The 27,489-nt window shown below is 39.7% G+C and overlaps 2 protein-coding genes across 15 annotated transcripts in view; both read right to left on the bottom strand.

Annotated features, from left to right (window-relative positions):
- slc12a8 (solute carrier family 12 member 8) overlaps positions 1 to 9,041 on the bottom strand; it is a 170,660-nt gene extending 161,619 nt beyond the window's left edge. For 3 of the 12 annotated variants that reach the window (XM_041201656.1, XM_041201655.1, XM_041201666.1), the window contains exons 1-2: positions 7,397 to 8,289; positions 7,135 to 7,199 (exon numbers count right to left, since the gene is read on the bottom strand). The gene's annotated coding sequence lies outside the window, so the exon portion shown is untranslated. The other 9 variants (XM_041201657.1, XM_041201661.1, XM_041201663.1 and 6 more) reach the window with 9 other exon arrangements.
- A 4,111-nt stretch (positions 9,042 to 13,152) lies between these two features.
- Positions 13,153 to 27,489, bottom strand: part of znf148 (zinc finger protein 148) — a 43,044-nt gene continuing 28,707 nt past the window's right edge. For all 3 annotated transcript variants that reach the window (XM_041200798.1, XM_041200799.1, XM_041200797.1), the window contains 2 exons: positions 20,751 to 20,869; positions 13,153 to 15,655 (listed from right to left, as the gene is read on the bottom strand). In XM_041200798.1, coding sequence (XP_041056732.1) covers positions 14,054 to 15,655; positions 20,751 to 20,869 — 1,721 coding nt within the window. In that variant the 3' untranslated portion in view covers positions 13,153 to 14,053. The remainder of the gene's footprint in view (positions 15,656 to 20,750; positions 20,870 to 27,489) is intronic.

Below are 27,489 nucleotides of genomic sequence, written 5' to 3'. Positions count from 1 at the left end.
GGATTGAGGTTAGTGGTGAGGGAACATTGCGTGATGTGGCCCACAGATTTTCTCAATGTTGAACTGGAGGAAGTTGTAATTCACTCAGTGATTGAGAGATTAGTGGTGAGATCAAAAGTACCATTAAAAGTGCTGTTTAATGCTAGGTTCACGTTTGTGTAAATGAGTTTCAGTTGTATCTCAACGCACTATCAAGCAACACAAGACATCTCAACTCCACTTGGATTTTCTACTGTTGGGGTAACAAACCCAACAGGGTGTTTTGGCTTTTGAACCTCCAAGGCACTTTATAAAAGGTTACTGCAGTTAATTATGTTGTGTTGAGAAAGCAGATCAACTCATCCATGGGCTCATTATATTACAAAAATGCCAGCCAGGCAAAGCTCTCTTCTGACAGGCTGTGCAATTTACAGTACAACTTGTGGCTTGTCCAAAGGTTTGCACACTGCAATTATCAGTGAGACAGAGTCGAAAACAAACAAGGAAAGGTAAACGTGTTTCTTAGCAATATGGAGGTTTGGTTTGTCAGATTCATTCCATTTCCATCTGTAAAAAAGCTCATTGTATAATAGAAATTAAGACACCTGTGGTCTGCAACACAAATTCTAAAGCCAAGCTAACACCATACCAAAAGGTTCTGCTGTGAGGTTGGTGTGCACTTGTAGACCTTGTAGAAGATCCTTTGGATGAATTCCACACACACACACCACACCACACATCTGGTAGATTAGCTACGTATCAACCATATGTCACACCTGAAAAGTCTTATTTATTACACCTAAACAATGTGTTTATAGTTTAGATTGGAAAAATAAATGAGTACGGTAGCTTCATTTTAGCGGGGTGTGGTTGGAAATATTGGCATTCCATAAGACAAACACAGATCACCATTCAGTCAAAAGTTAACACCCATTTTAAACAAACTATAAGTTTCATGATTTAGATTTTTTTTACAGACAACTGAAACGAGCACTTGCCTCTAAACAGGCTGTCATACCAGTTCTCAGGTATATTAGTACAGCTTTTAAACATCCATCCTATCATATATGCCAAGAACTTAGATCACCTGAAGCACAATCTGAATTAGACAATGGCGGCATGAAAAAATTGATTAAAAAATTTATTAGCAGCCTTCAGAGGCGGAACTTGAGCTGTGGACACATCATTCAGTTTTGTATAACAACCAAAACATTGAAAGCATTCCCGGAACTTGAAACAAAGAAACAAAATGGGTGTGCAAGATGGAACTTTGGAGAATTATTTTCCTCCACATTTAGCAGATTTTCCTCTTCCCACCTTTTACACAGGTACATGTTGAGGATGTGTATCTAAGTATCAATCCGCCCCACTTCCCTCACCCACCGCAGTCCACTGCTGTACCACCCAACCTCTACCCTGCTGAGATTAATTACATTAGCAACGGCCAGGATTCAAATCAGAGAGCTTCCCAGACTTTACATCAGATACATTCACTGAGATATCGAGGGGTAAAAGCAACCTCTGATAAGCTGAAAGGTTCATTTGATTAACTAATTAATTGCGAATGCTTTGATACACTTTGCCATGTTCTGATAAGATATCAATAAAAACATAGTTTTATATAGTGCCTTTAATGTAATAAAATGGCCAAGGTGTTTCACAGAAGCCATTATAAGGCGATACTAAGGCAGATGATCAAAAGTTTAGTCAGAAGTAGATTTTAAGGAATATCTTAAAGCAAGAAAGGTAGGTAGGGAGTCAGAGAAGTTTAGGGAGGCAATTTAGAACTTATGGCCTTGGGAGCTGAAGGTGCAGCCACCAATGGTGAAGCAATTAAAATCGGGGAAGCTCAAGAGGCCAGAATTAGATGACTGCAGATGTCTTGGAGGGTTGTGTTCTGAAGGAAATTAAAGATACAGGGAGAGTGATGTCATGGAGAGATATAAAAACAAGGATGATAATTTTAAAATCAAAGCACTGCTTGAGCAGGAGCCCATTTAGATCCGAGAGCACAATCATGATGGATGAATGGGATTTGGTGCAAGTAAAGACATGGGTAGCAGAGATTTGGATGACCTCAAGTTACAAATTTTAAAATGTGGTAGGCCATCCAAGAGTGCACTGCAATAGTCAAGTCTAAAGGTAACAAACGCATGAATGCGAGTTTCAACAGCAAATGAGCTAAGGCAGGGGCAAAGTTACAAAGGTGAAAATAGGTGATCTTAGTGACGGTGCAGACATGTGGTCAGAAGTTTATGTTGGGACCAAGTACGACGCTACTGGTTTGCACTCAGACTGTTGACAAGGTGAGGGATAGAGTCAGTACTAGGGGACGGAATTTGGAACAGGGGGAGTTGACAGAGATGATGGCAAGGTACAGCTGGGTGTCATCACCATACATATGAAAACTAAGGCTGTGTTTTTGGATGATGTTGCCAAAGGAACAACATATAGATTAGAAATAGAAGGGGGCCAAGGATAGATGCTTGGAGAACACCAGAGGTAATGGGTTAGGAGAAGGAAGAGAAAGCAGTGCAAGTAATACTCAGGGGAATGACCAGGGCAAGAGGTAATAATGGTTTTATTGGGGCCTAGAGTATCAAAGGTCTTGGTGAGGGTGTAATTGAGAAAATCAGCAGTGACAGAAATGTTGCAGCAACTGGAGGACCAAAGACTAGACAGTTGGGATTTTGAAAGTGCAATTGTAAGTGAAATTGGGGACAGCTTTTTCCCAGGGGCAGATATAGAAGGAGGTAGAGTCAGTGTGTGGAATGAGGGTATGGGTGGAGGGTGATATAAGGAAGTGATCAGAAATGGCCATATCTGTGATTGATACAATGGGAGTAGGGAGAACATGTGAGATGGCAAGGTCAAGGTGATGGCCATGAGTATGGGTTGGGGAGTTTACATGAAGGAGAAGATTAAGGCAGGATTAGAGGGCAGTGGCTAACAGGAGAGAGAATAGGATGAGTTAAGAAGGAAGCTGAAATCACCTAGGATGACAGTGATTCAATACAGAGGCTAAGGGTGGAAAACAGTGAATATTTCTTGGTGAAAGCATTTTTATCATGCTTGGGTGGACGGTACAGAATGAGGTTTTTGAATGAGAAGTGAGCGGGATGGAAAATGGTAAGATGCTCAAAGAAGGAGAAGATACTAGAGGAGTAGACGGTCAGGCAAAGATTCATTTTGATCATAAAATGCTGCATTGTCACCAAAACAGTATTGACAGGGCAAGTGACGGAAGGTATAGCCAGGTAGGAAGCTTCACTTAGGGGTTAAGTGTCATCACACCTGAACCAGGTTTCTGCCAATGCCGTGATATTGATTCAATCGTCCACAATAAATTAATGGATGGCAAGTGCCTTGTGTGCAAGTCAGCAAGCATTCTGGAGGGAGAGGGGGCAGTGAGAGCTGATCCATTGGCAGAGCCCGCCAGATCAGCAGTCTCAGCCTTTGTTAGTTGGTGGCCGCAGAAGATAATCCATTAACTTTTGTGACGGTATGTGATTTTTTTAAAAAACTGGAATAGATTAGAATCAAGACAGTAGTTCATGTAGAACAAGAAACTGATCTGAAACTGCTCAACCTCTACTGCACAAAAACCCTGACTAAGTCCTTCAATCTATTTTTTTCCATCAGTTCACATTTGTAGTGCAGATTGCCTATTGTTACTTGAAGGGAAATGCAAATCATAAATGCTGTAAAGCAAAATAAGGATACACATGTCATGATCTCCTATTTACCCTACGTTACACTAAAATGTCAGTTCTGCTGTTTTGAAGTCATCTGGGAGCACACACTATTAAGAATGTTCTCATTTGTGACTTTCTGATAGTATAGGGACATCATAGCAAGAAGTGATCCCACTATTGTCAGTAATGATGCAGCTGGAGTGGAGTGGTGGGGGTCATGGGATTTCTCACCATTACCTTGAAAGCAGGGCAAATAGGGAAGTGTGAGACACACCATAAAATGAATATAATCCCCCGGTAAAATTTTGGGTTATGGAAGAATTCAATAGAAAGAAACTTCAAACTTCAATACATAATGGTATATCATTGAAAGGCACAATTCTCCTCAATAGATATAAAAACAAAAAAACTGCGGATGCTGGAAATCCAAAACAAAACAGAATTACCTGGAAAAACTCAGCAGGTCTGGCAGCATCGATGGAGAAGAAAAGAGTTGACGTTTCGAGTCCTCATGACCCTTCATCAGAGCTAGGTGAATCCAAGGAAGGGGTGAAATATAAGCTGGTTTAAGGTGTGTGGGGAGGGGGGGGGGGGGGGGGTTGGGTGGGGGGAGACAAGTGGAGGTGGGTGGTGTGGTTGTAGGGACAAACAAGCAGTGATAGAAGCAGATCATCAAAAGATGTCACAGACAACAGAACAAAAGAACACATAGGTGTTGAAGTTGGTGATTATATATCTAAACGAACGTGCTAATTAAGAATGGATGGTAGGGCACTCAAGGTATAGCTCTAGTGGGGGTGGGGGGAGCATAAAAGATTTAAAAATATTTAAAAATAATGGAAATAGGTGGGAAAAGAAAAATCTATATAATTTATTGGAAAAAACAAAAGGAAGGGGGAAGAAACAGAAAAGGGGTGGGGATGGAGGAGGGAGCTCAAGACCTAAAGTTGTTGAATTCAATATTCAGTCCGGAAGGCTGTAAAGTGTCTAGTCGGAAGATGAGGTGTTGTTCCTCCAGTTTGCGTTGGGCTTCACTGGAACAATGCAGCAAGCCAAGGACAGACATGTGGGCAAGAGAGCAGGGTGGAGTGTTAAAATGGCAAGCGACAGGGAGGTTTGGGTCATTCTTGCGGACAGACCGCAGGTGTTCTGCAAAGCGGTCGCCCAGTTTACGTTTGGTCTCTCCAATGTAGAGGAGACCGCATTGGGAGCAACGAATGCACAGTAGACTAAGTTGGGGGAAATGCAAGTGAAATGCTGCTTCACTTGAAAGGAGTGTTTGCGCCCTTGGACGGTGAGGAGAGAGGAAGTGAAGGGGCAGGTGTTGCATCTTTTGCGTGGGCATGGGGTGATGCCATAGGAGGGGGTTGAGGAGTAGGGGCTGATGGAGGAGTGGACGAGGGTGTCCCGGAGGGAATGATCCCTACGGAATGCCGACAGGGGGATGAAGGGAAGATGTGTTTGGTGGTGGCATCATGCTGGAGTTGGCGGAAATGGCGGAGGATGATCCTTTGAATTCAAAGGCTGGTGGGGTGATAAGTGAGGACAAGGGGGACCCTATCATGTTTCTGGGAGGGAGGAGAAGGCGTGAGGTGGAAAACCTTGGTTAAGGAAAAAGGAGGACATGTCAGAGGAAATGTTTTTGAAGGTAGCATCATCGGAACAGATGCGACGGATGCGAAGGAACTGAGAGAATGGAATGGAGTCCTTACAGGAAGCGGGGTGTGAGGAGCTGTAGTTGAGGTAGCTGTGGGAGTCGGTAGGTTTGTAATGGATATTGGTGGACAGTCTCACCAGAGATTGAGACAGAGAGGCCAAGGAAGGGAAGGGAAGTGTCAGAGATGGACCACGTGAAAATGATGGAGGGGTGGAGATTGGAAGCAAAATTAATAAATTTTTCCAAGTCCCGACGAGAGCATGAAGCAGCACCGAAGTAATCATCGATGAACTGGAGAAAGAGTTGTGGAAGGGGGCCGGAGTAGGACTGGAACCAGGAATGTTCCACATACCCCATAAAGAGACAGGCATAGCTGGGGCCCATGCGGGTACCCATAGCCACACCTTTTATTTGGAGGAAGTGAGAGGAGTTGAAGGAGAAATTGTCCAGTGTGAGAACAAGTTCAGCCAGATGGAGGAGATTGTCCTCAAGCTGTTTTTCCTGGTTTTAACGTATGGCATTTATTGGGAAAAAAGTATCTTTTAACATCACATTGGCAAAACATTTTAGCTTTTCTGTCATAGTTAATTACTTTGGATCATGACTGCTGATTGCAAACCTCACCAACATTTGCCCACTTGGAAGGTGCAAATTACGAATGATTTGAAAATATTACAGGCATGTTACAATCTAGGAGGGAAAATGTGTGGGTTAACTAAAACTAACATAACTGTTAATATTCAATATTCCAACTATGCTGATGCTTCATACAGTTCTGATGAAGGGAGCGGTAAAGAACTGAACACAGTCCATGAAAGAAACACTGATAATTGATTATAAGATAGTAATTGAATTTACTGGTTTGGATGACATCAAACAGAACAAAGCTCAATCGGTTTACTAAGATAAAAGTAAAAAACTGCAGATGCTGGAAATCCAAAACAAAAATAAAAATACCTGGAAAAACTCAGCAGGTCTGGCAGCATCTGCGGAGAGGAACATAGTCAACATTTCAAGTCCGTATGACTCTTCAACAGAACTAAGTAAAAATAGAAAGAGGTGAAATATAAGCTGGTTTAAGGGAGGTGGGGGTGGGACAGGTAGAGCTGGATAGAGAGCCAGTGATAGGTGGAGATAGCCCCACCTTTTAGCCTATTTCGATCACTTCCCTTCACCCCACCCCACCCCAATTAGGGCTATCTGTACCTTGCTTGTCCTGCTTTCTATCCTTAATTAGCACATTCCTTAGATAATATCACCACCTTCAACACCTTTGTCCTTTTGTCTATGACATCTTTTGGCTATCTCCACCTATCACTGGCCCTCTATCCAGCTCTACCTGTCCCACCACCCCCCCCAACCCCCACTCCCCCTAAACCAGCTTGTATGTCACCTCTCTTCTACTTTTACTTAGTTCTGTTGAAGAGTCATAATGGACTCGAAACGATAATTGTGTTCCTCTCTGCAGATGCTGCCAGACCTGCTAAGTTTTTCCAGGCATTTTTATTTTTGTTCTCAATCAGTTTACCATGAGCAGAGCAAAAGGCTGAATTACTGCCTGGAACGCGTCAATATAACATATGCAGTGACTGTTAGCAAGAAAGTTGCTATTGGAAGAAAAATGACACATTAAGTACAACCTTTCCTGATTTTCACAGTATATTATTTTTGAAAAATACTTTGCAACTAACCTGGTGATCTCACTTCGCAGTCAGATCTCAGGTGATATTTGTAAAGTATTTCAAATGCATTTAAACATCATCTGAAACCTTGGTAAGTTTCATTTCATAAAATCATACTCACTTATCCATTGTTCCATATAATTAATTGTTCGACTTGTCCCTGCTTTAACAGCCTGTACAGAGTTCCTTTGAAGGAAATATTACAAGTATACAAATTATGCCAGAAATCAGGAAACGTACGAAGCGTTGCAATTTAAAGGATCATTGGCTTCACGGTGAAGCTCGGCAAATATTGTGTTTCCAAACAGATCTCAACGCAACACGTTATGACAAAACTAAAAGCATACAATTTTCCTCCCTCCATCAAATACAACTCCTGGTACCTTTATTTTAGGGAAGCCAGGGTCCTTTTGATGTTCAACTTGCAGAATCCGCTCAAGGTTTACGGGTCTCTGTTAATGCAATGGAATTCTGGAGCATGACTTGGTTAGCATGAGGAACAATCCCTGTGCCAGCAAATAAAAATTGATAAGCTTCCTGCATCCGGATCCGGGTAACACCTTTGCTCACTCCCTTACCAAACACAAACTTCTGTGCGTTCCCATCAGAAAATGGAAATGTTGATCACCAGTGAAAACTCGTCACAAACATATGCAAAATTGACTTTTGCGTATCCATTTCACTCCAACTAATACTGTCGACTGCACTCGGCCCAAACTTTAAGGCACTTTCAGAATGTTACCTTTCTTTTGGCCCAGCGAAGATCGAAGTTATCTCCTGACAAGAAAGTTACTTTCATGGAAATGCTTTATTTGCCGAAACACTAGCTAAATCGACTGCCCTTGTGTTTCTCTATTGATCGCGAAGTGACACAATTCGCTTGTTTCAATCTCCTGGTTTCTTATGACTTCGGTGTCGTTTGTAACCCAGTTGGCGGTTCAGGAGGTCGAACAGAAAGGAAACAGTCCCTGGTTAAGGTTCTGTTTTCAGAGAAGCGGGAGGCAGCCCCTGACTCAGTACAGTGCCCAGCGCAGCTTCTGCGAGGCGCTGCCTTATTCTCTTCCTGTCTTCAGGTGGGGATCACACTCAGTCTGCCACGTATTGCCAAGAAACTTGATCCTTGAAATTAACCGCGAGATTTGTTTTTCAACCACTTTAAACTAAGGGCCGGTTATCCCGAGAATAGTTCGAACAATTCGCCGAGTTTCAGCCCAATATTTAACAGCGCGGACCTATCCCCAAAATCCAGTTTGTGTACCCTCCCCACTGATTTGCAAGTGAATTCACTCACTTTCCGCATATAGCTGCAGTGATCGGGTGGTTACAGTTAGGCCACTGGGTTTAATTAATTCAATTCGGATTTTGTACACTTCACCGGCGATTTGTAGATAGCAATTCCTGATTTTTTTTTGCCCCGATGGCAGCTGATTAAAAGCAGTTTCGACCTCACCAGGAGCAGTTCGGAATCGTTTACAATTGTTCATAGGAAAGAAACTGTCCAAGTTCTCTGGCACTGAGGCAGTTTTGGTCATAACTTCTACACTGGCCTGCATCGACTACTGAAGGCCAGGGTTCAAACATTTTTAATGTTTGCAGCTAAACCAAGTCACCCAGCACTCCTTAAACACGCCACTCTTCTAAGAAATTAGGTCAACTAGGAAGTAGCTATCAGTTTGATTTGGTGCTATAGATAGAGCCTTCTAGTCAAACTGACCTTACAGACAAGCTGCTCGTCATTAGCTGCGTCCTATAGTCACTCAGTTGGCACAGGACCTGCCAAATGTAAAAGGCGGCATTAAGTACCATCAGGGTAACGAAGGCATAAACCAGTTGCAGAATAAAGCTTGATTCTCCTTAAGCCCAAATGCACAAACTTCCTCCTGCGTCAGACTGAACGTTCCCCTTTGCCATACAACCAATATTAGCATTTTCGACGTACCACAACATCTTGTGCACCCACCCGTTTGCAATCTGATTAAGGCAACTCCAAAAACATTTCATGTAAACGCTTATTATTAGCGAAAAATACTTTCGCCTCATTTGAGCTGCAGTAGTGCCCCAGAGGTGAGAGCAGTGTGCCAATCCGCTGCACCACCTCCAGCCTATGGTATTTCTTAAAAATATTTTAAAAATAACCTTTCTAGAAACGGTTGCTCAATGGCAAATTGTATAGTAACGCCCTCAACACTGCAGAAATCCCCATGATTCAGTTGCAACGTTACCACTCAATAGATTACCAATTTCCTCACTCATAGGATAACTAATATTCTGTAGTTAACTAGTTACCCCTCTCTATGTTCACTGCTACATTTCCAGAAAATGTTTGGATTTTTGGAAAAGGCTTTTTACAAGTGAATGTTTGGCAGATAAAATGGACTGTAGTCATGAAAAATTACAAATTGACATTGCTTGAAGGGTACCACTAAAAAAAGTAACGCTTATAATCATTTAAATTCACGCTATGATTTTTCACAAATAAAGACAAATCACCTTTAATTCTTTATTCAAACTGAAACAAATATCATTCAGAAGAAAGATCTTAACACTGATAAAAATGTCACAGTTGTGGAGACAGATAAGAATAAGTGGATTTCGCAAACATAAGTTTTCTTCCATGCAGAATCCTTCGAGATATGACAGCATTCCCCATCTTCAAACGTTGTCAATCATCATCATGGTTTATAAGTTAAATAAAGACCAACAAAAATAACTGGTTTCTGAACATTTATTTATAACTAAGCATTAAAAAGACTCTTAAAGACAAAAATGTGATACTTTCAATTTCTCTAATACACAGTTTGGAAAGTACTGTATATCGTTTGATAACTGTTTAAAGCATATTGTAGGATTTTGCTTTATTACATATCTACACAGTATTTGATCACGCATTGCAAATCAAACTTTCTGCATCAGCATGTATTACTGATAAATCCATTCCCCAAAATATTTGCACACCAGCATTTAAACCCTGAATGTAAAGATACTGAAGTTAAGTGAACAAGTTTTATGTGGGGTGAACAAATGCCTGACAAATTTGCCGACACTCACAAACACAAAGTCTCTCGCTCAACTTGATTGTGGAGTTATGAACAATTGAACAAAAAAAGGCAAGTATTTTTGTACATAGGCTACGCCCAACAGATTTTGTAACAAATTTAACTTTTACAATATACTACAAAATTGATCTCTCTAGTTAACACTTCTACATTAATAGAAAAGCAAGCTTATGTATAAAATTGACCAGTGTACTAAAAGAGACCAGAATAAAGTATCACTTGGCAAATCCATCTGTGTATAAATGGTTAGCATACAACATAAAATCTATGCAACTGCAATTATAAATTTGATGCGGTTTTACCTAGGTTAATGTTATCCATTTTGCTGCTCTGTATAGATATGCAGTGTTAATCTTTTGCTATCATCGCAGACTGGAAATTAATGGGCAATTGTAGTCTGGTTATGTATATAAACTAATGTTCAGACAAAAATAAAGGTATGAATCTGGTTTGTATATTCAGAATTCCCACTTACAGCAGAATACCATAAAGAACTTCAAAATTACCTTTTTCCATAATTTAAGATTCCCTTTCACCCCACCCTCACAGAAAAATAAAATCTTTTTATAATTATATAGGGAGAAGAATGTTTTCCTAATGTGATGTTTCAGTTTAATAAACTTTTGATCATATGGTACAATAAGTTACTTTTTCAGGGTCTCTGGCCCCTTCCTCATCCAAAAACTCAATTTCTCGCACTAAAACATTGGGCGATGAAATGAAAACAAAATAACTTGCACGTTAAAATAAATACTTGCAAAAATCCTGCAGCATGACATACAACTTTTCATTCTTGGAATGCGTTTGTTTCATTAAAAAGAGCCATAAAAGTGAAGACTGAGTGAAAACCATAGAAGCAATCATTGAAGATACAAGTATTACAATAAAAGGGCCCATGCCATTACAAGGACAAATTACTAGATCAACTGTAAAGAATCATCACTTACAGTCTATCACATTGGCTGCTCCATTCAGAGATACTTAAATGAATGCAATTACACAAAAACTTTTGAATACAATAAAGCCAAAACAAAACTTTGGGTTATAGGTTGAAAATAGTTTTACTGTAAATTTTTTCACCAACTGGTAAAAGCATTTTAAAGTGAAGGTTTTAAGTCTTATTTGAAAGTGCCTTACTAATTCTGTAGTTTGAAAAAAGATTCATTATGGATGCTATAAAGTAGGATAAAAGCAAGAGACCTGCTCAGACATGGTGACTTTAGACCCTTCTTTTAGGGGGGCATAAACAACAAATGTGAAATCAATGAGATTTATGGCTTTTTAGTTATATTGTTGTTGGCATGAATTTAAAAATAACTTACTGGTCTTATTTGATACATCAATGTTTACTTAAGCGTAAGGTGAAGTTTGTGGGCAACAAGGTGTACACAGTTAGCACTTCAAAACTTGCTGGGTCACTTGTGCCTTGATTGCAGCAGCATGATAATATTGCAGCTGCCTCATTTGTTTTTAAACACTGAATACCCACTTATTTATATAAATTTCAAAGTTGAGAAAAAAATGTTAATATAAAAAAAAGCATGAAATCACATGGTAAACATGACTGCTTAATGTGTTCAATTATCCTTTATCACAAAAATACAATTGAGACATCCTTCATATTTGGTCCATTCAATAAAAACCTACCATGTATAAATAGCTCAAACTGTGCTCCGCAAACTTTTAATACAAAAGCAAATTATTGTGGATACTGGAAATCAGAAATAGAAACAGAGAATGCTGGAAACACTTGGCAGATCTGGCAGTATCTTTGCAGAAAGAAACATTAGCATTTCATGTCTGATGAAAGGTCACAGACGTGAAACATTAATGCTGTTTCTCTCTCCAGATGCTCCCAGGCCTGCTGAGTATTTTCAGCATTTGCTGTTTTTATTTTGCAAACTCTAATGGATCAGAGTGTGAATCTGGGCATTTATAAGATGGTGGAGCTTTATCTGTCTCGAGCCATGTATATCAAGTACTATGAGCACATCATTGAGAATTCTGTATTCTATGCTTCTCTACTTGTTGACTCACTAGCATGTTATTTAATTGTAAACTAGAAAGCTTTCTGCTAATAGGATGGTGTTTCTTTGGGTAGCTGATATTGTTGGAAGTTGGGTATAAAAGAATATAATTAGGCTCTCAATATTTGCATGGTGAATCCCCAAAGAAAAATTACAAAATTACCGTTTGGAAAGCATGGAGATGTGGGTGGGCAGCTGAAACTTATATGAGCTTTTATGTAATGTACTACTATACATAATCTACCTATAATTACTGCATAAACACAATGGTTTAGTCTCAATTAAACTCCACATGGTCAAAAAGAACTTGCATTTATATAGTGCCACTTTACAACTCTAAATATCTCAAAGCGCTTCACGTCCGATGAATTAGCTTGAAGTGCATCGACTGTGGTTACGTCCAACAACACTGGTAAATTGCAAAAAGATTAGAAAGATATTTAAGGGTTCCTCTGGACATCGTTTACCACAACGCATCCCTCTCCCCCACCCACCCACCCCCACCATCAGTAAACATTAGAATGTTTCAAATGCTACAAAGACGATATAAATATAAAAAATATAAAATTTACATCTTTGGTTGAAACATTCTTAAAGCACGTTAAGGAACTCGAGGGTTTCACTGACCAGTAACATATCCAAACCATACAAATCTCAGTTTTAACCAATGCTGTCTCTCTCAATTTGAACAAGTTTTGCCCCAAAACCAATAATTAAATTGCTGACTCAAAACCAATATGGTGGCAATTTGATTTCTCCAATTAGAAGACAACTTACTAATAATATGCAAGGAAGATACTTAATCATCTAACTCAATTGGAGAAATTTTGCTAAACTACATCAAATATTTGATACGTGCAATTGAATGCGGAATTAAGATCTCAATGGTTAATCAAATCTTTAAAACATAACATTCCACAAGGTACAAAATCACATTTACAGAAAATGTAATAATTAGTACATATTTTGTGGGATGACAGATAATTTGTATTATATATTTTTGAAACACTTACGCAGACAAGGTATTTTACAGATAAAGGGATAGGTACTGCAATATAAATTAACAGGTCATTTATTTTATTTTTCTACAAGGGAACATAAAATGGTTTTATACACTAAACATACAAAAATAGGGATATAAACTATATTTTTTAATAAGGCAGCCCAACATCCTGGAGAGTTGAAAGTTGAGAGTTGAAAATGGCATCACACGACTAGATAAGTATAAAGCACCCTTTGTGCTTACAACACTTCTCACTGAAATAAATTCCCACGTTTCCATTTCTAAAATAAATAAAATTTAATTTTTTTTAAAAATTCATGGTATAAATAGAACGCTCAATGGATAACTGTGGAATACCATTTTGCTCCCACTCATCAATTCTGTGGGGTTCCTCACGAGTAAAGATGATGCAAGTTAGATAAAAATTATGTTCCAATTACTTCTTAAAGTATTCTTCTACATATAAACAAACAAAATTGTTAGTTTTTGTTTACAATCTTAGTAAATCGGAGTAGAAAAGTGCATACATTTAAAGAAAATCCAAAGAAACTAATTTATTAGTTTGGTTATACCCTACAAATAGCAGTGACTGATTATTTTTTTCCTTTAAAAAGTGCCAAAATAGTTGGGGCATGTTACAAGGTGAGGCAAAGCAACAGCATAAGTGTTAAACAACAGTTAATCCTGCCACAACACAATAACCTGGGACATGCCGTGCATGGCTGAAATATACAAAGAAAGTACGTTTTTAACAATGTTACACTGCAGCGTAATTGTATTTTGGTATACAAGAGGCCTAGATTATGATGCTTCTGTATAAGTGTGGTAAATTGAACCAAAACTGCATTGACTATTGATTATACAGCACTTCATCCTATACAGAGCAGCGCATAATACAAGAATTGTCATTTGAAGTGCTAGCCTCAGTTACATTACAAAGATTACAGTTTCCTACTATCCAAAGGCCTGACTAGCTGTGCCATCTGGTGATGCAGTCATTTGAGCTCTTCCCTCTGGCACACTCACCAAGGGGAACTCTGAAAACTCTGCACCAGCCCCACGCACTCTCAGGTTTACTTGTCCATTGGCAGCACTGTATGGGGGAGGAACACCAGCCCTTACATTCTGGTACTGAGCTCTGAATGTCTGCTCAAATGTGCCTATTTGGTAGGCTTGATGGACAGGCTGAGCTTCTACCTTCTTCTGAGATGTCATCTGATCCAAGAATTCTTGTGCCGAAACAGCACTATGATTGGTCTCCTCGCTTGAAAAAGAAAAGGAGTGCTGGGACTCACCAACCATTAAACCATAGTGGGACTTCTCAGAAGATGGTCGCAATGGTGAATTCATGCCTGACCTAAAGCCACGCTGCATAGTCATTGAGGCCATGGAAGAAAATAATGGCTGACTTGGAAGGGTTGGGCTATCAGTTCCAAAAGTAAGGGCCTGATTGGGTAAATATGCATCATTCTGGCTTGTTCTTTCCAAAGCTTGCTGGAGAAATTTTGAATATTCATGGAGCATACTGGCTTTGTCTGAAGATGTTGGTTGGGAACTTGCACCAGCTCTCTCCGGCTGGGCAACCTCAGCTACATCTGAAGTGTTTATTGACATGCTTGAGGCCACTTCTGTATCAGCGACACTAAAAGACATTTCATGCTGTCCATTTGCCTTATGAGAGTAATGGTCTAGCAGAGTCTGCAGTACCTCATCAGGAATCCCACTTTTGTCATGACTATTCTTTATTTCAACACTCAATGACTGAGAGTCCAACATAGATGCTGCTGTATTTTCATCAATGACACTAGCCACAGCTGCTTGGGTCACAGATGGCTGCGACGCTATCTGGCCTACATTCAAGGCATACTCTCTACTATTATTACTTGCTGCTTGCAAATAACGCTTTTTCTTCAGAAACTGCATTGCATCATCATAATTGTTACTGCTATGCACAGGCTTACTGGGAACTTCCTGTAAGGAATCCACCTGATCAATGTCATGGTTTCCCTCAGAGTCCAGCAAACCTGGTTTATCAATAAGTTCATATGTATATTTTGTAACTTTATTTTCTTCATACGTGGATAATGCAGACATTGCCTGGCTTGGTTCCAGCTCCAGTTTCTGACTTCTTTTACTGCTAACTTTCTTGATGACCAATTTTGGTGGATGGATATCTCCAGATGTACTTTCCAGAGGATCACCACCAGAGGATGAGTGCGGTATTTCAACAGAATATTCAGTCACCATATATTCATCTTTCACTTTTGAAGAAATACTATAGAGTGATGAGTAATCACTCTCATTCTCGTCTTTTTTCTGGTCTAATTTTTCCACTGTGCACTCTTTGTCAGTGAGTGGAACAGGAGGCCTGGATTTATCTCCTGTTTTTTGCTTCTTTTTCCGAGGTAATGGATTATCTTTGTGTTGCAGGGAAATGTTTGGATCTTCCTCATTCCCTCCCATATCACCCATCTTCAATGCACACTTCAGTTTTTTATCTCTGTTTTCATGGCACATGCGTTTATGTTTTAATACACGATCAGTTCTGGAGAAATACTGAAACAATCACAATATTAGAGTCAATACCATGAATTGACATTAAATTGGATTCTAACAAATGCAAAAAAATGTACATTCTCTCCATGGTTTCACTTTTCAGCATAGGGCACTAACTATCAGCTGTCAAAAAACAAAACTGATAAATATCACCTGTATCTAAAAATTGTCACAGACCAACAGAACATACATATACACTGATAACTGGGTTGATTATAGATTGTTGCATGGAAAACAAGTCACATTACAGAAAAAAATATTGAGAAACAGACAGGCAAGAAACAGCTACATCTAAGATAAATTGGATAGCTTGGTTATGCCAGCATAGAACTACAAGTACCAGCTTTAAAAAATATCTCACAAAAGTAGCATTTCAAGTGTTGCAATAAAATTTTTAATGAAACAATCTCGGTGACAAAAAAATTGAATTGAAACACAAATAACGGTTCAACTTATTCAATTAGCCTTGGCCTTTCTTTTCAATATTACAGAGGATAATAAAGAACACAAGATCTGGCAAATAAGGATTCTCACACTTCTATGAAAAAAAAACAATCATGCAACAGGCTTTTGTAGCATTGTACAATCTGCAGCAGTCATCATCAACTAAAATGGCAAATATCAAAATGATCTGAATAAAGTATTAGACTACACAAATTCAGTTAATTTTGGAATGAAAGTGTACATAATTGTGGCTACACAAATCAACACTGTATACACTTTCAATTGTGAGTTAACAGGTATTCTGCTATTCATAGCTTAAAGAAAGCAGAACAATTTATAAACTGAGAAAGCAGGAGCACTCCAGTATTATTCACTGACCTACTGTGGATACCACTATAACTATAAGCTAAGAGATATTTTTGAATGGGAAAAAAGGGTTAATTTCAGTATTGAGCAATAGCTTGAGGCTACTATTCAAAAGTACATTGTTACTAAGCTATAAGCTGCTGGTGGAAAATTCAGCACATGGCCTATAGAAGCTCTTGCATGGTGTTTTGAAATTTCAGTTGCATTAAATTAGTTCCTATTTGCTGAAAGTTATGTATGATACCAAGCTTTTTGAGAGAGTTAGAACTATAGAGGATGCTCAACTATCACAAGCAGCTTTTAATATGCTGGGGAATTGGTCTAGTGTTTACAAAATTATGTTTAATTAAGAAAATAGTGTAATGTTATGCCAATGATAGGTCAAATGCTAATATATATACACCCTACAAAGGAAAGAGTAAAGAACTTCCATTTACACAGCACTTTTCACAGCCTCAGGATAACATTGGCTGTAAAGCGCCATGGAACATACTTTCAAAGTGTTGTTACTTTAGTAACGTAGGGAAAGGCAATAACTGATTTACTCAAGCACAGCAGGATACCACAAACACCAGTGAGAGACTGAACCAAATAATCTTTCTTGGTAATGCTGGCGAGGAACCAGAATAGCCTCCACCCACCCCCCACCCTTCTCCATCCTATCCCAATGTCATGGGATCTATCACATCAACCCAAGTGGGGAGACAGAGCCTCAGTTTAAAGTTGCCTCAGGGATGTCATCCTTCTTACCCAAAAGACATCTATAACCAGTGGAGTGCTATCTCAGTACTTCACTAAAATGTTTAGCCTAGGTGCTGAAGCATCTGAAGTCGGGCTTGAACCCACAACCTTCTGAACGTAGGCTGATACTTTCTCGGAAAAGTAGCAAAGCCAGTGGTAAAAGATATCTGGATCTTTTAAGAATCAACAACAAAGTGTTCACAACTAATGCCATGAAGATTTAAGTAGAGCAAACAGAGTTTTACTGTGCATTCACAGGACAATTCTTTGTAATTCTAATGAAAGGCCATCAATCTGAAACTGTTTCTCTCTTCACAGATGAATATTTCCAGCACATTCTGGTTTCATTTCAGATTTCCAGCATCTGCAGTATTTTGCTTCTGTCATATAATTTTATTCATGTAAGAGACCTTGATTAGACTTCAGTTAGAATACAGTGCCCAGTTTTGGTCTCCTCATATCACTGGAGATATTGAGACTTCGGTAAAGGTGCTGAGGTGGTCCACAAGATGAATGCCTAGCTTAAAATATCTCAGTTATCAAGATTGGCTCAGGTGGCTGGGTCTGCATATGGTAGAAAAACATAGATGTAGGATCTACTGTAGATACCCGCATACAGGTTGCCTTTAGAAGCCTCAAAAATCCCTTCAAAAGCAGGGAGGGGGCGCGGGTCGACTTATACACTAAATATAAGTGTGAACCACCAGTGTGGCTGTGAGTGGTCACCATTTTGAAATGTCATTTGCTTCCGAGGTGAGTGCGTCTTAAACTCCCACTCGCCTGAGCAACACAGCCCATATTGTCTGCTTACAGCCAGTTATAAAGGTACTGGTGAGTAAAACATGCATTTGTGATGAGAAAGATTGAGGCTGACTACTAAAACGAGTAAGGCATGTCGTGGTTGAAAAGTGGGGTTGACTTATATGCTGCAATTTATTTCAACTGAATAGGTTAGGGAGGATCAGATGTCATGTTTACAAGTTATGAAAGGGCAGAACTAAATTGGATATTGGGTGTGTCTTCTTTTCTCAGAATATTGGATCTGTGGAACCAGTTGACAGCTCATATGGTGAACACTGATGCGCTGTATTCCTGCAATCGAGAGTTGGACCCTGTACTGGCTGGGGTAGGGTTCACTTCCGACACGAGGTCGGTATCACTTAATGTAAATCAGGATCAGTGTTAGTTCATTGATAAGTTTTAATCATTTATGTGGGTTGGAAAGGAATTTTCTAGTTTTCCCTGTCTCTTATTGGCCTTAGTTTTTAATGTTTTCCCATGTCTCCTAGGATGCTGTGTGGTTCTGGATTGGTGGGGATGCATTATGCATCAAACCTATGTGTTCACAGAAGAAAAATTAAGTTACAAAGAAGAAGATGAAACAATTATACAGGAAACTACAGAAAAGACTGTAATCATGGCAAGAATGCAGAATATCAAGGGAAGTTGGGGAAGAAATAAAGGATCAGTTCACAATCTTTCAAACATCCTTGGAGGTGCTGTACCTGGAAACTGGAGGGTTATCAATGTAGCACCTCTGTTGAGGTATAGAGAGAAAGAGAAAAAAAATGATTGACAATAGTACAGATAACCTAATACCAGTAAAGGGCAAGATTCTAGGTGCCATATGATGGAGAAAATTGACAGTTAGAAACACATGGGTTAATTAGGGGACAGCCAGCCTTGTTTTGAATCCAGCAAATTTTATCTATAAAGTTTAATAGCTTTTTGAGGATATAGTACAATGTAATAAGATAAGCTGTAGGTGTCATTTGAAGTTGTTCAACTGAAACGATCTGACAATTCCAAATCTTTTGAACTGCAAATTCTCACTTTGCTGATTTTGCCTTTACTTGCATTGCTTATTTCGAAGCACTGCAAATGATACACTCCTAAAACGTGCTTATCTGTGAAGTACTTTGGGACGTTACAAGATCCTGAGAGTCGCCAAGTAAATGTAAGTTTGTTCTTTCCAAATGGAAGACAAACTGATAACAGCTGTTAAAAATATGTGGGGTCCCATATTTTATAGAGGTTTAGGATACAAAAGCAAAGAGATTATGCTAATATCATACAAATCTTTAGTTAAGCCACAGTGTTGCAGACCTTCTGCTTTAGGAAAGGTATCAAGGCTATGGACAGGAAACAGAAGAGATTTAGGAAGATCTACCAAGGATGAGAGGCTTCACTAATGACAGCAGAGAGAAACTGGAGGTGTCTCATTATGAAAGAGAATGAGGTCAAGAAGAAAACCAAGAGAGATGCTCAAAATTTTGAGGAATAAATTGAGTTGGGTATCTATTTCCATTGAAGTCAGTAAAGGGGATGGATTTAAGATCAGCAGCAGCAGAATGGACAGCAATTAGAAGAACTGTTTTTTTTCCCCAAAGTGCAGACAGTTGTCAGGTCATAAAATTGCAAAGCAGCTACATGGAAGCTGCCACTTTGGCCCAACCACTCCATGGCGGTGTTTATTCCTCAGATAAGCCAACAATCCCAATCACATTTATTCATCCTGTTCCCATCTCTCTTCACTCACTTACCCAATCTAACTTGGATGCTGACACACCTTATAACTCAACCATTAACCATGGAATTCCATAGCTCAACATTGTGTTGGGAACAAAAACAGAAAATGCTGGAAAAACTCAGCAGGTCTGACAGCATCTGTGGAGAGAGAAACAGAATTAACGTTTCAAGTCTGTATGACCCTTCTTCAGAGCCAAAGAGAAGTAGAAATGTGATGAAATTTATACTGTTGAAAGGGGCTGGGGCAGGTGAAGCTGGCAGATGGTAAGATTTGAATTCAATTTTTAAAAATCTAGAATTAAAAGTCTGATGACAACCATGAAACCATTGCCGATTATCATAAAAAACCCATCCGGTTCACTAAAAAACCTTTAGGGAAGGAAATCTGCCATCCTTACCTGGTCTGGCCTACGTGTGACTCCAGATCCACAGCAATGTGGTTGATTCTTAAATGGCCTCTCAACAAGAGCAATTAGGATCGGGCAATAAATGCTGGCCTGGCCAGCGAAGCCCACATCCCATGAATGGTATGTAATGAAACATCCCAATTCCTAGACGCACTCCCCAAATTTTTCTTCATATTTATTTTTCCTCATACCAGGCAGCATCTCAGTGAATTCGCACTGCACTCAGACTAAAGTTTCAATATTGTTCCTATAGGAGGGAGGGGGAGGGCGTTCCTATGGGAGGAGGCAGTCACATGGGCAATAAATGCTGGCCTGTCCAGCGAAGCCCACATCCCATGAACGAATAAAAAAAAAAGGACATGGAGTAGTTCAAGAAGAGGTGGAATCAGAATCCATAATAGTGTTTAAAAGTAAAGTGAATGCATATTTGGAATGAAGTGAAAAACTAAGGCCATGAGGAAAGAACAGGGAGATGGAAACAATGGATCACTTTTTCAGAGAGACAGTGTAGGTATGATGGGTTAATGGCGAACCTTCTGTGCTGTAAAATTCTATAATTAATCTGTGGTTCACCCATTTAGCAACAATTACATTCAGTCAATTCTTACCTGGTGGCAGTATTCACACTGATATGGTTTCTCTCCACTGTGAGTGCGTTTATGCCTCTCCATATGATATTTTTGTATGAACCTCATGTCACATTCATCACATTGAAAAGGCTTTTCACCTGAAAACACCATTTCCAAATGATTACACTCAGTCAGCTGTTAAGGTATTATTTTTACATGAACTCTAGACTAATAAGTTCATTATTTTTGAATAACAAAGCCCACCAGCACTACAAGTTGCGCGAAATCAGCATTAATTCTGAAAATGTGCATATTTTGATTGAACCATCTAAAAAACATACAACCTTCTTTTTCCTCCAATTTTCCCTATTCCTTCAAAAAGGTTCACACCTTCCTGATAATCATTACAGTTCTAGGATGTCGAATGCCCTTTGGGAGATCACCCAGTTGGCTGTTTTTAAGTGTGAGCCAAGAGAACAAGTTATACAAATATAAATATAGTAAACAACAGTGAGGGGCAGAAAACTTGTAAGATATTGCTGTATGCAAATTGGCTATCATGTTTGCCTATGAAAAAGTAAACTACACTTCTTAAGTAATTCATTGGGAAGAAGCTCTCTTCCCTCACATGTGCCACTTGAGCCAGAAGAATGTGCATGAAATGAATAACTAGTTAATATGTTTAGAATAACATTTGAAAAGGTAGATGCAGCAGCATATATTCTGAGTGGCTTTATACTTAATGAAGTATAGTGCAATTGTCACTCAACTAGTTAAGGCACTGGGTAGCTGAGCCAGAAGCACATCCCATATTTAATCCCTGAGCTGAATCTCGGTCAGGGCAGTCCCAAGGTTGCTACAGCTAGCACTTACATAAAACACTAATATGGATCCAGCTGAAGTAGTGTGTCCAATTCTGGGTACCACACTTTAGGAAAGGCATGAAGGCTTTAGAGGGTACAGAAAAAATATAATCAAATGGGAGATCAGAGATGAAGGATTACAGATACGTGGATAGACTGGAGAAGCTGGGGTTGTCCTTCTTAGCATAGGGAAGGCTGAAAGGAAATTTGAAAGTTTGCTGATGGGAAAGTAAGCGCGAAGGGGCTGCAATGAGATTGCAAAAGAATTTAGACAGATTAAATGAGTGGGCAAAAAAAAATAGATGGACTATAATGTGGAGAAATGTGAAGTTTTCCACTTTGGAAGGAAGTAAAATAATTATATGGAAAGAGATTTGGAAATGTGGCAGAGGGAATGTATGACTTTGTACATGAATCACAAAAAGTTAACACATGCAGGTATAGCAATTAACTGGAAAGCAAATGGTATGTTAGTCTATTAAAAATTGATTGGAATACAAGAGTAAAGTATCTTACTGCAACTGAAGAGGGCCTTGGTGAGATCACACCTCAAGTACTGTGTACAGTTCTGGTTTCCTTAGCTGAGAAAAGTTATATCTGCCTTAGAGAGTATTCAATGAAGGTTCACTAGACTGATGCCTGGGATGAGAGGGTTGTCCAATGAGGAAACATTGAGTAGACTATGTCTATATCCCCTAGAGTTTAGAAGAATGGGATTGATAGAGTAGGTGCTGGGAGGATGTTTTCCTTGGCTAGGGAGTCTAGAAATAGGGGTCACAGTCACAGAATAACAAGTCAGACCATTTAGGACTGAGATGAGGAAAAAATTGCTCTCAGAAGGGTTGTAACCTTTGGAGATCTCCACTAATGTTCAGTCATTAAGTGTATTCAAATCAGAGATTGACAGGTATTTGGATACTAAGGGAATCAAGGAATATGGGGATAGTGTGCAGGAGTGTAGCTAAGGTAGAAGATCAACATGACCCTATTGAATGCAGAATGGGTTTGAAGGGCCAAATGGAATATTCCTTATTTCTTATGATGGTTAGAAGTGTTGAAAATCATGAAGGGCTTAAATAGAATAAAGTGAAACTGTTTCCAATAGCTGAAGGACCAATAACCAGAGGGCACAGATTTAAAATGTAATTGGTAAAAGAACCAGAGGTGACATGAGGAAAAGCTTTTTTTTTGAAAAACACAAGTGGTTATTATTTGGAACACATTCCTGAGAGGGTGGTAGAAACAGATTCAATACTGACTTTCAAGGAGCTTTTGGACAAATAATTGAGGGGGATAAAATTTCAGTGATATGGAGAAAAAGTTGGGGGGTGGGGGGTCGACAGGGCAGGGCGGAAGCGAGGCTAATTGGAGCGTTCTTCAAAATGACAAATGCAGATTTGATTGACTGAATGGTCTCCATCTGCACTGTGCTATTCTGTTATTGTTTCAATACCAAAACTCTTTGCACATTAAATAAATGCAAGTCTTTCTTTTTAATTTACCAATAAGATTCTCAGTTTCACCAAAAATGTGACACCTAGAGTGTTCTTATTTAGAGGTTCTCTTTAAATATTTTCAAAACATGCATAAAAAGAGCAAAGCCAAGACTCAATAATGAACATTAGACTTCTAATAATAATAGAGAACCAAAGAACTAGTTAGCATGAGGAACTGAAAGAGATTAGTATTAGTAAAAAAAGTAATACTGGAGAAATTAATGGGATTAAAAGTTGATAAATCCCCTGAAGCTGATGATCTACAGCCCAGAAAGAGCTGCCAGTAGAGATAGTGGATGCATTGATGTTAATCTTCCAAAATTCTATAGATTCTGAAATGATTCCCACAGATTGGAAGTTTGAAAACATAGCCTCCCTATTTAAGAAAGGTGGGAGAGTGAAAACGGGGAAGCATAGACCTGTTAGCCTGACATCAGTAGTAGGGAAAATGCTAGAATCTATTATATAGGATGTGATAACTGGACAATTAGGAAAGAATATTCTCCCTGTCGGGCAGGCTGGTCGGGAGTGGGCGTGGGCGGGCGAGGAGCTGATCGCCGCCTGCGATCGGCCGAGGGCCACCATTTTGCCTGGGTGGGCCAATTAAGGCCCACCCAGCATGACGTGCACCCGGAAGCGCTCAGCACTTCCTTGCAGGCAGGGGGAGGAGGGCGGGTTGGGGCCTGCGCTCTTTTGCGCGTGTAGGGAGCTGCGCAGAGATTAAGTTCAATAATAAAAATGGCAGAAAAAAACATGAGTGTCACATGAGCTGGGACATGTTTACGAGTTTTCATGAAAAATTTTATTTAATTAATAAACACTTCGTGAAACATCATCCCACCCGTGGATAAGGTTTCAAGAAAAATGCAAAGGCTGCCTGGGTTCTTTGCCTGCCCGCCAGCCTTAAGGTTGGACAGGAAGCCCTGACAATCACTTTAATTAGTTTGTTAACGGCCTTAACAGATCTTTGACAGTTCAGCAGGTGCGCAGCAGACTCATGTGCGCCCGCCGAACTAAAGACCGGAATGATGCACGGTGACGGCGGGACACATGCGCAACGTCACTGCGTGTCATTTTACACGCTGGCGTGCAGGGGCCGCATGCCGAACAGAGGACTCTGCCTTTAGAAAATAATGGTATGATTGGGCAGAGTCAGCATGGATTTATAAAAGGGAAACCATGTTTGACAAACCTGTTGAGAGTTTTGAAATCAATAGATAAGGGGAACCAGTGGATGTAGTGTTTTTAGATTTTCAGAGGGCTTTCAATGTGCCACACAAAAGGTTAGTAAGCAAAATTAAAGCAAATGGGATAGGGGGTAATTTACTGGCATGGATTGAGAATTGGTTAACGGATAGAGAACAGAGTAGGAATAAAACGGGTCATTCTCAGGTTGACAGGTTGACTCGAGGGATTCCACAAGGATCAGTGCTGGGGCCCCAGCTAGTCACAATCTATATCAATAATTTGGATGTGGGGATCAATTGTAACATTTCAAACTTTACCGATGACACAAAACTAGGTGGGGATGGGAGTTGTGAGAAGGATACAAAGAGGCTTCAAGGGAATTTAGGCAGGCTTAGTAGTGGGCAAGAACATAGCAGATGGATTATATTTTGGAAAAATGTGAAGTTATGCAATCTGGTAAGAAATACAGAAATAAGGAATATTTCTTAAATGATGAGAGATTGGGAAGTGTTGATGTCCAAAGGGACCTGGGCATCATTGTTCATGAGTCACTGAAAGCTAACATGGAGGTGTAACAAGCAATTAGAAAGGCAAATGGTATGTTGGCCTTTATTGCAAGATGATTTGAATACAGGAGTAAAGATTTCTTACTGAAAATGTAAAGCACCTTGGTGAGACTGCACCTGGAGTACGGTGTACGATTTTGGTCCCCTTCCCCAAGGAAGGATATACTTGCCATTGAGAGTGCAGCAAAGGTACACTAGACTGATTCTTGGGATGGCGATATTGTCCTTTGAGGAGTGGCTGAGGAGACTGGGCCTGCATTCTCTAGAGTTCAGAAGAATGACAGATGACCTCATTCAAACATACAAAATTCTTGCAGGGCTCAACAGGGTTTTTCAGGAAGAATGCTTCCCCTGGCTGGGGGATCTGGAACCAGGGGATATAGTCTCAAAATAAGGGTAGGTCATTTATGGCTGAGATGAGAAGTTTCTTCACACGAAGGGTGGTGAATCTTTGGAATTCACTTTCCCAGAGAGCTGTGGAGGCTTACTGAGCATGCTCCAGACATCAGATTGACAATTTTTTAAATATTAAAGGCATCAAGGCATATGGGAATAGTGTGGAAAAATGGGGTTGAGGCAGACGATCAGCCATGATCTAGTTGAATGGTGAAGTAGACTCGAGGGGCTGAATGGTCTGCTGCTGCTCCTATTCCCTATGCTCCTAACCAGGAAATATTGATCAAATCTAATAATTGAGTTCACCTATGGTATAAAGGGCCACCTTTAACAAGATATTTTAAAGGCAGGGTAAAGAAAGAATTTTCAAGCTGGCAGGCTGTGACTAATGGAGTGCCACAAGGATCTGCGCTGCGGCTTCAGCTATTTGCAATCTATATTAATAACTTCGATGAAAAGACAGAAAGAAATATACCTATGTTTGCTGACAAAACAAAGCTAGGTCAGCCATGATCTTACTGAATAGCAAAGCCAGGCTCAATGGGCCATATGGGTCTTCTCCTGCTCCTATTTCTTATTTTCTTAGAACGGGAAATAAAATTACAATTCAATTCTCCCAACTTCAATATTGCCCTTATCCCTCATTGGCAGCACTAGTGGAGATCACAATCCACAAGTAGCTTTGCTTTCCGAAATGAATAAGAACAGAAGTGGTAAGCATAACCCACAAAATGGAATGCAAACGAGCAGGGAAAAAATATGAATTATGAACTGCTTTCAAGCCCTCAAAAACAAGTATGCACAAGAGAAAATATTGGTTAATAAGATCTCAAGGAATAAAGAATAGCAAAGCCCTTCTGATGAATTGCATAATTGAGTATTCCACAGATCCCCAGACTATAAATGTTTTAGTGTACTAAATTTTTTAATTGATTTTGTGAGCCAAGAGTTAATGGAAGAAAATATATTAATGTGTGCAATTGTCCATCAATATTTCCCTTCAATAAAACGTGGAGGACTTCTAAAAAGAGACACAGGATGAACTATAAACAACACAGATAGAGCGAAATAACAATCAAGTCATGACAAGGTTTTCTGGGAAACCACTAAATGGCAACTAGTTTAGAAGTGCTGCATGATGACAACACACACTTAAAAAGCTATGGAGATGTCCAATATAATCTTCATTCTCTTGGGGCTTCTCTGAATTCTTTTGACACAGTTGATCACATCACTTCCTCCTTAATTGTCCAGCTTGGTTGAACTGCCTTGACATGGTTTCACTTTTACCTATCCAATAAAAGCTGAAAAATCTGTAACAATGAAGTTTCTTTTCCCACTCTCGCTGCAAACTCAGGAATCCCCAAAAAATCCATCCATAGCTCACTCCTATTCCTCAGCTACATCTGCTGCACGGTAACATAATACATCAACATGGATTGAACTTCCATATGCACAATAGTAGTACCTAGCTCTACCTTTTTGGATGCCCACTTGACTTCTTTGCTGCCAGGCTATTTACAATTCTTGGATAAGCCATGACTTCCTCCAACTAAATAATGGGAAGATTGAAATAAGGAGAAAAAATGCTGGAAAAACTCAGCAGTCTGGTAGCATCTGTAGAGAGAAACAGAGTTAATGTTTCAGGTCACTGACCTTCCATCACAACAGATTTCCAGCATCCGCAATATTTTGCTTCTGTACTAGGGAGATTGAGGCTACTGAGTCTATCCCCTTCCCTAGCTGGTATATTGGGCTGAACCGGACCATTCACAAACATGGTGTTCTGTTTAATCCTAAGCTGAGGTTTCAATCCCATATCCTCTCATAAAAACCAACTATTTACACCTTCATATTACTTCAGATCATAATCATAAACATACCTTCAGCGAGGTTGGCACTGAAATGCTCATATAGGCCTTAATCACTTCCAAACTCAAGTACTTCAATAATTGCCCAGAAAACTTCCCATCATCTACCAGTCTTAAATTTTACTTATTCCAAAACTCTGCTATCCATATGCTACAGCGACCAGGAGTCAAAGAACAATGGTCTTCTTGCCTCTGTAACCTCCTCCAGCTGTACAACCTACCCAACCACCCTGAACAATTCTCTGGTTCCAGGCTTTTGCACATTCTCCCCTCCTTCCATCCCACCATTGGCAACAGCGGCTGCATAAGACCATAAGACATAGGAGCAGAAATTAGGCCAAATCGGCCCATCGAGTCTGCTCAGCCATTCAATCATGGCTGATAAGTTTCTCAATCCC

Source organism: Carcharodon carcharias, chromosome 12 (assembly GCF_017639515.1).
Source record: "Carcharodon carcharias isolate sCarCar2 chromosome 12, sCarCar2.pri, whole genome shotgun sequence".
In the NCBI taxonomy this organism is placed as follows: Eukaryota; Metazoa; Chordata; class Chondrichthyes; order Lamniformes; family Lamnidae; genus Carcharodon; species Carcharodon carcharias.
This window is presented reverse-complemented; position numbering and strand designations above follow the sequence as displayed.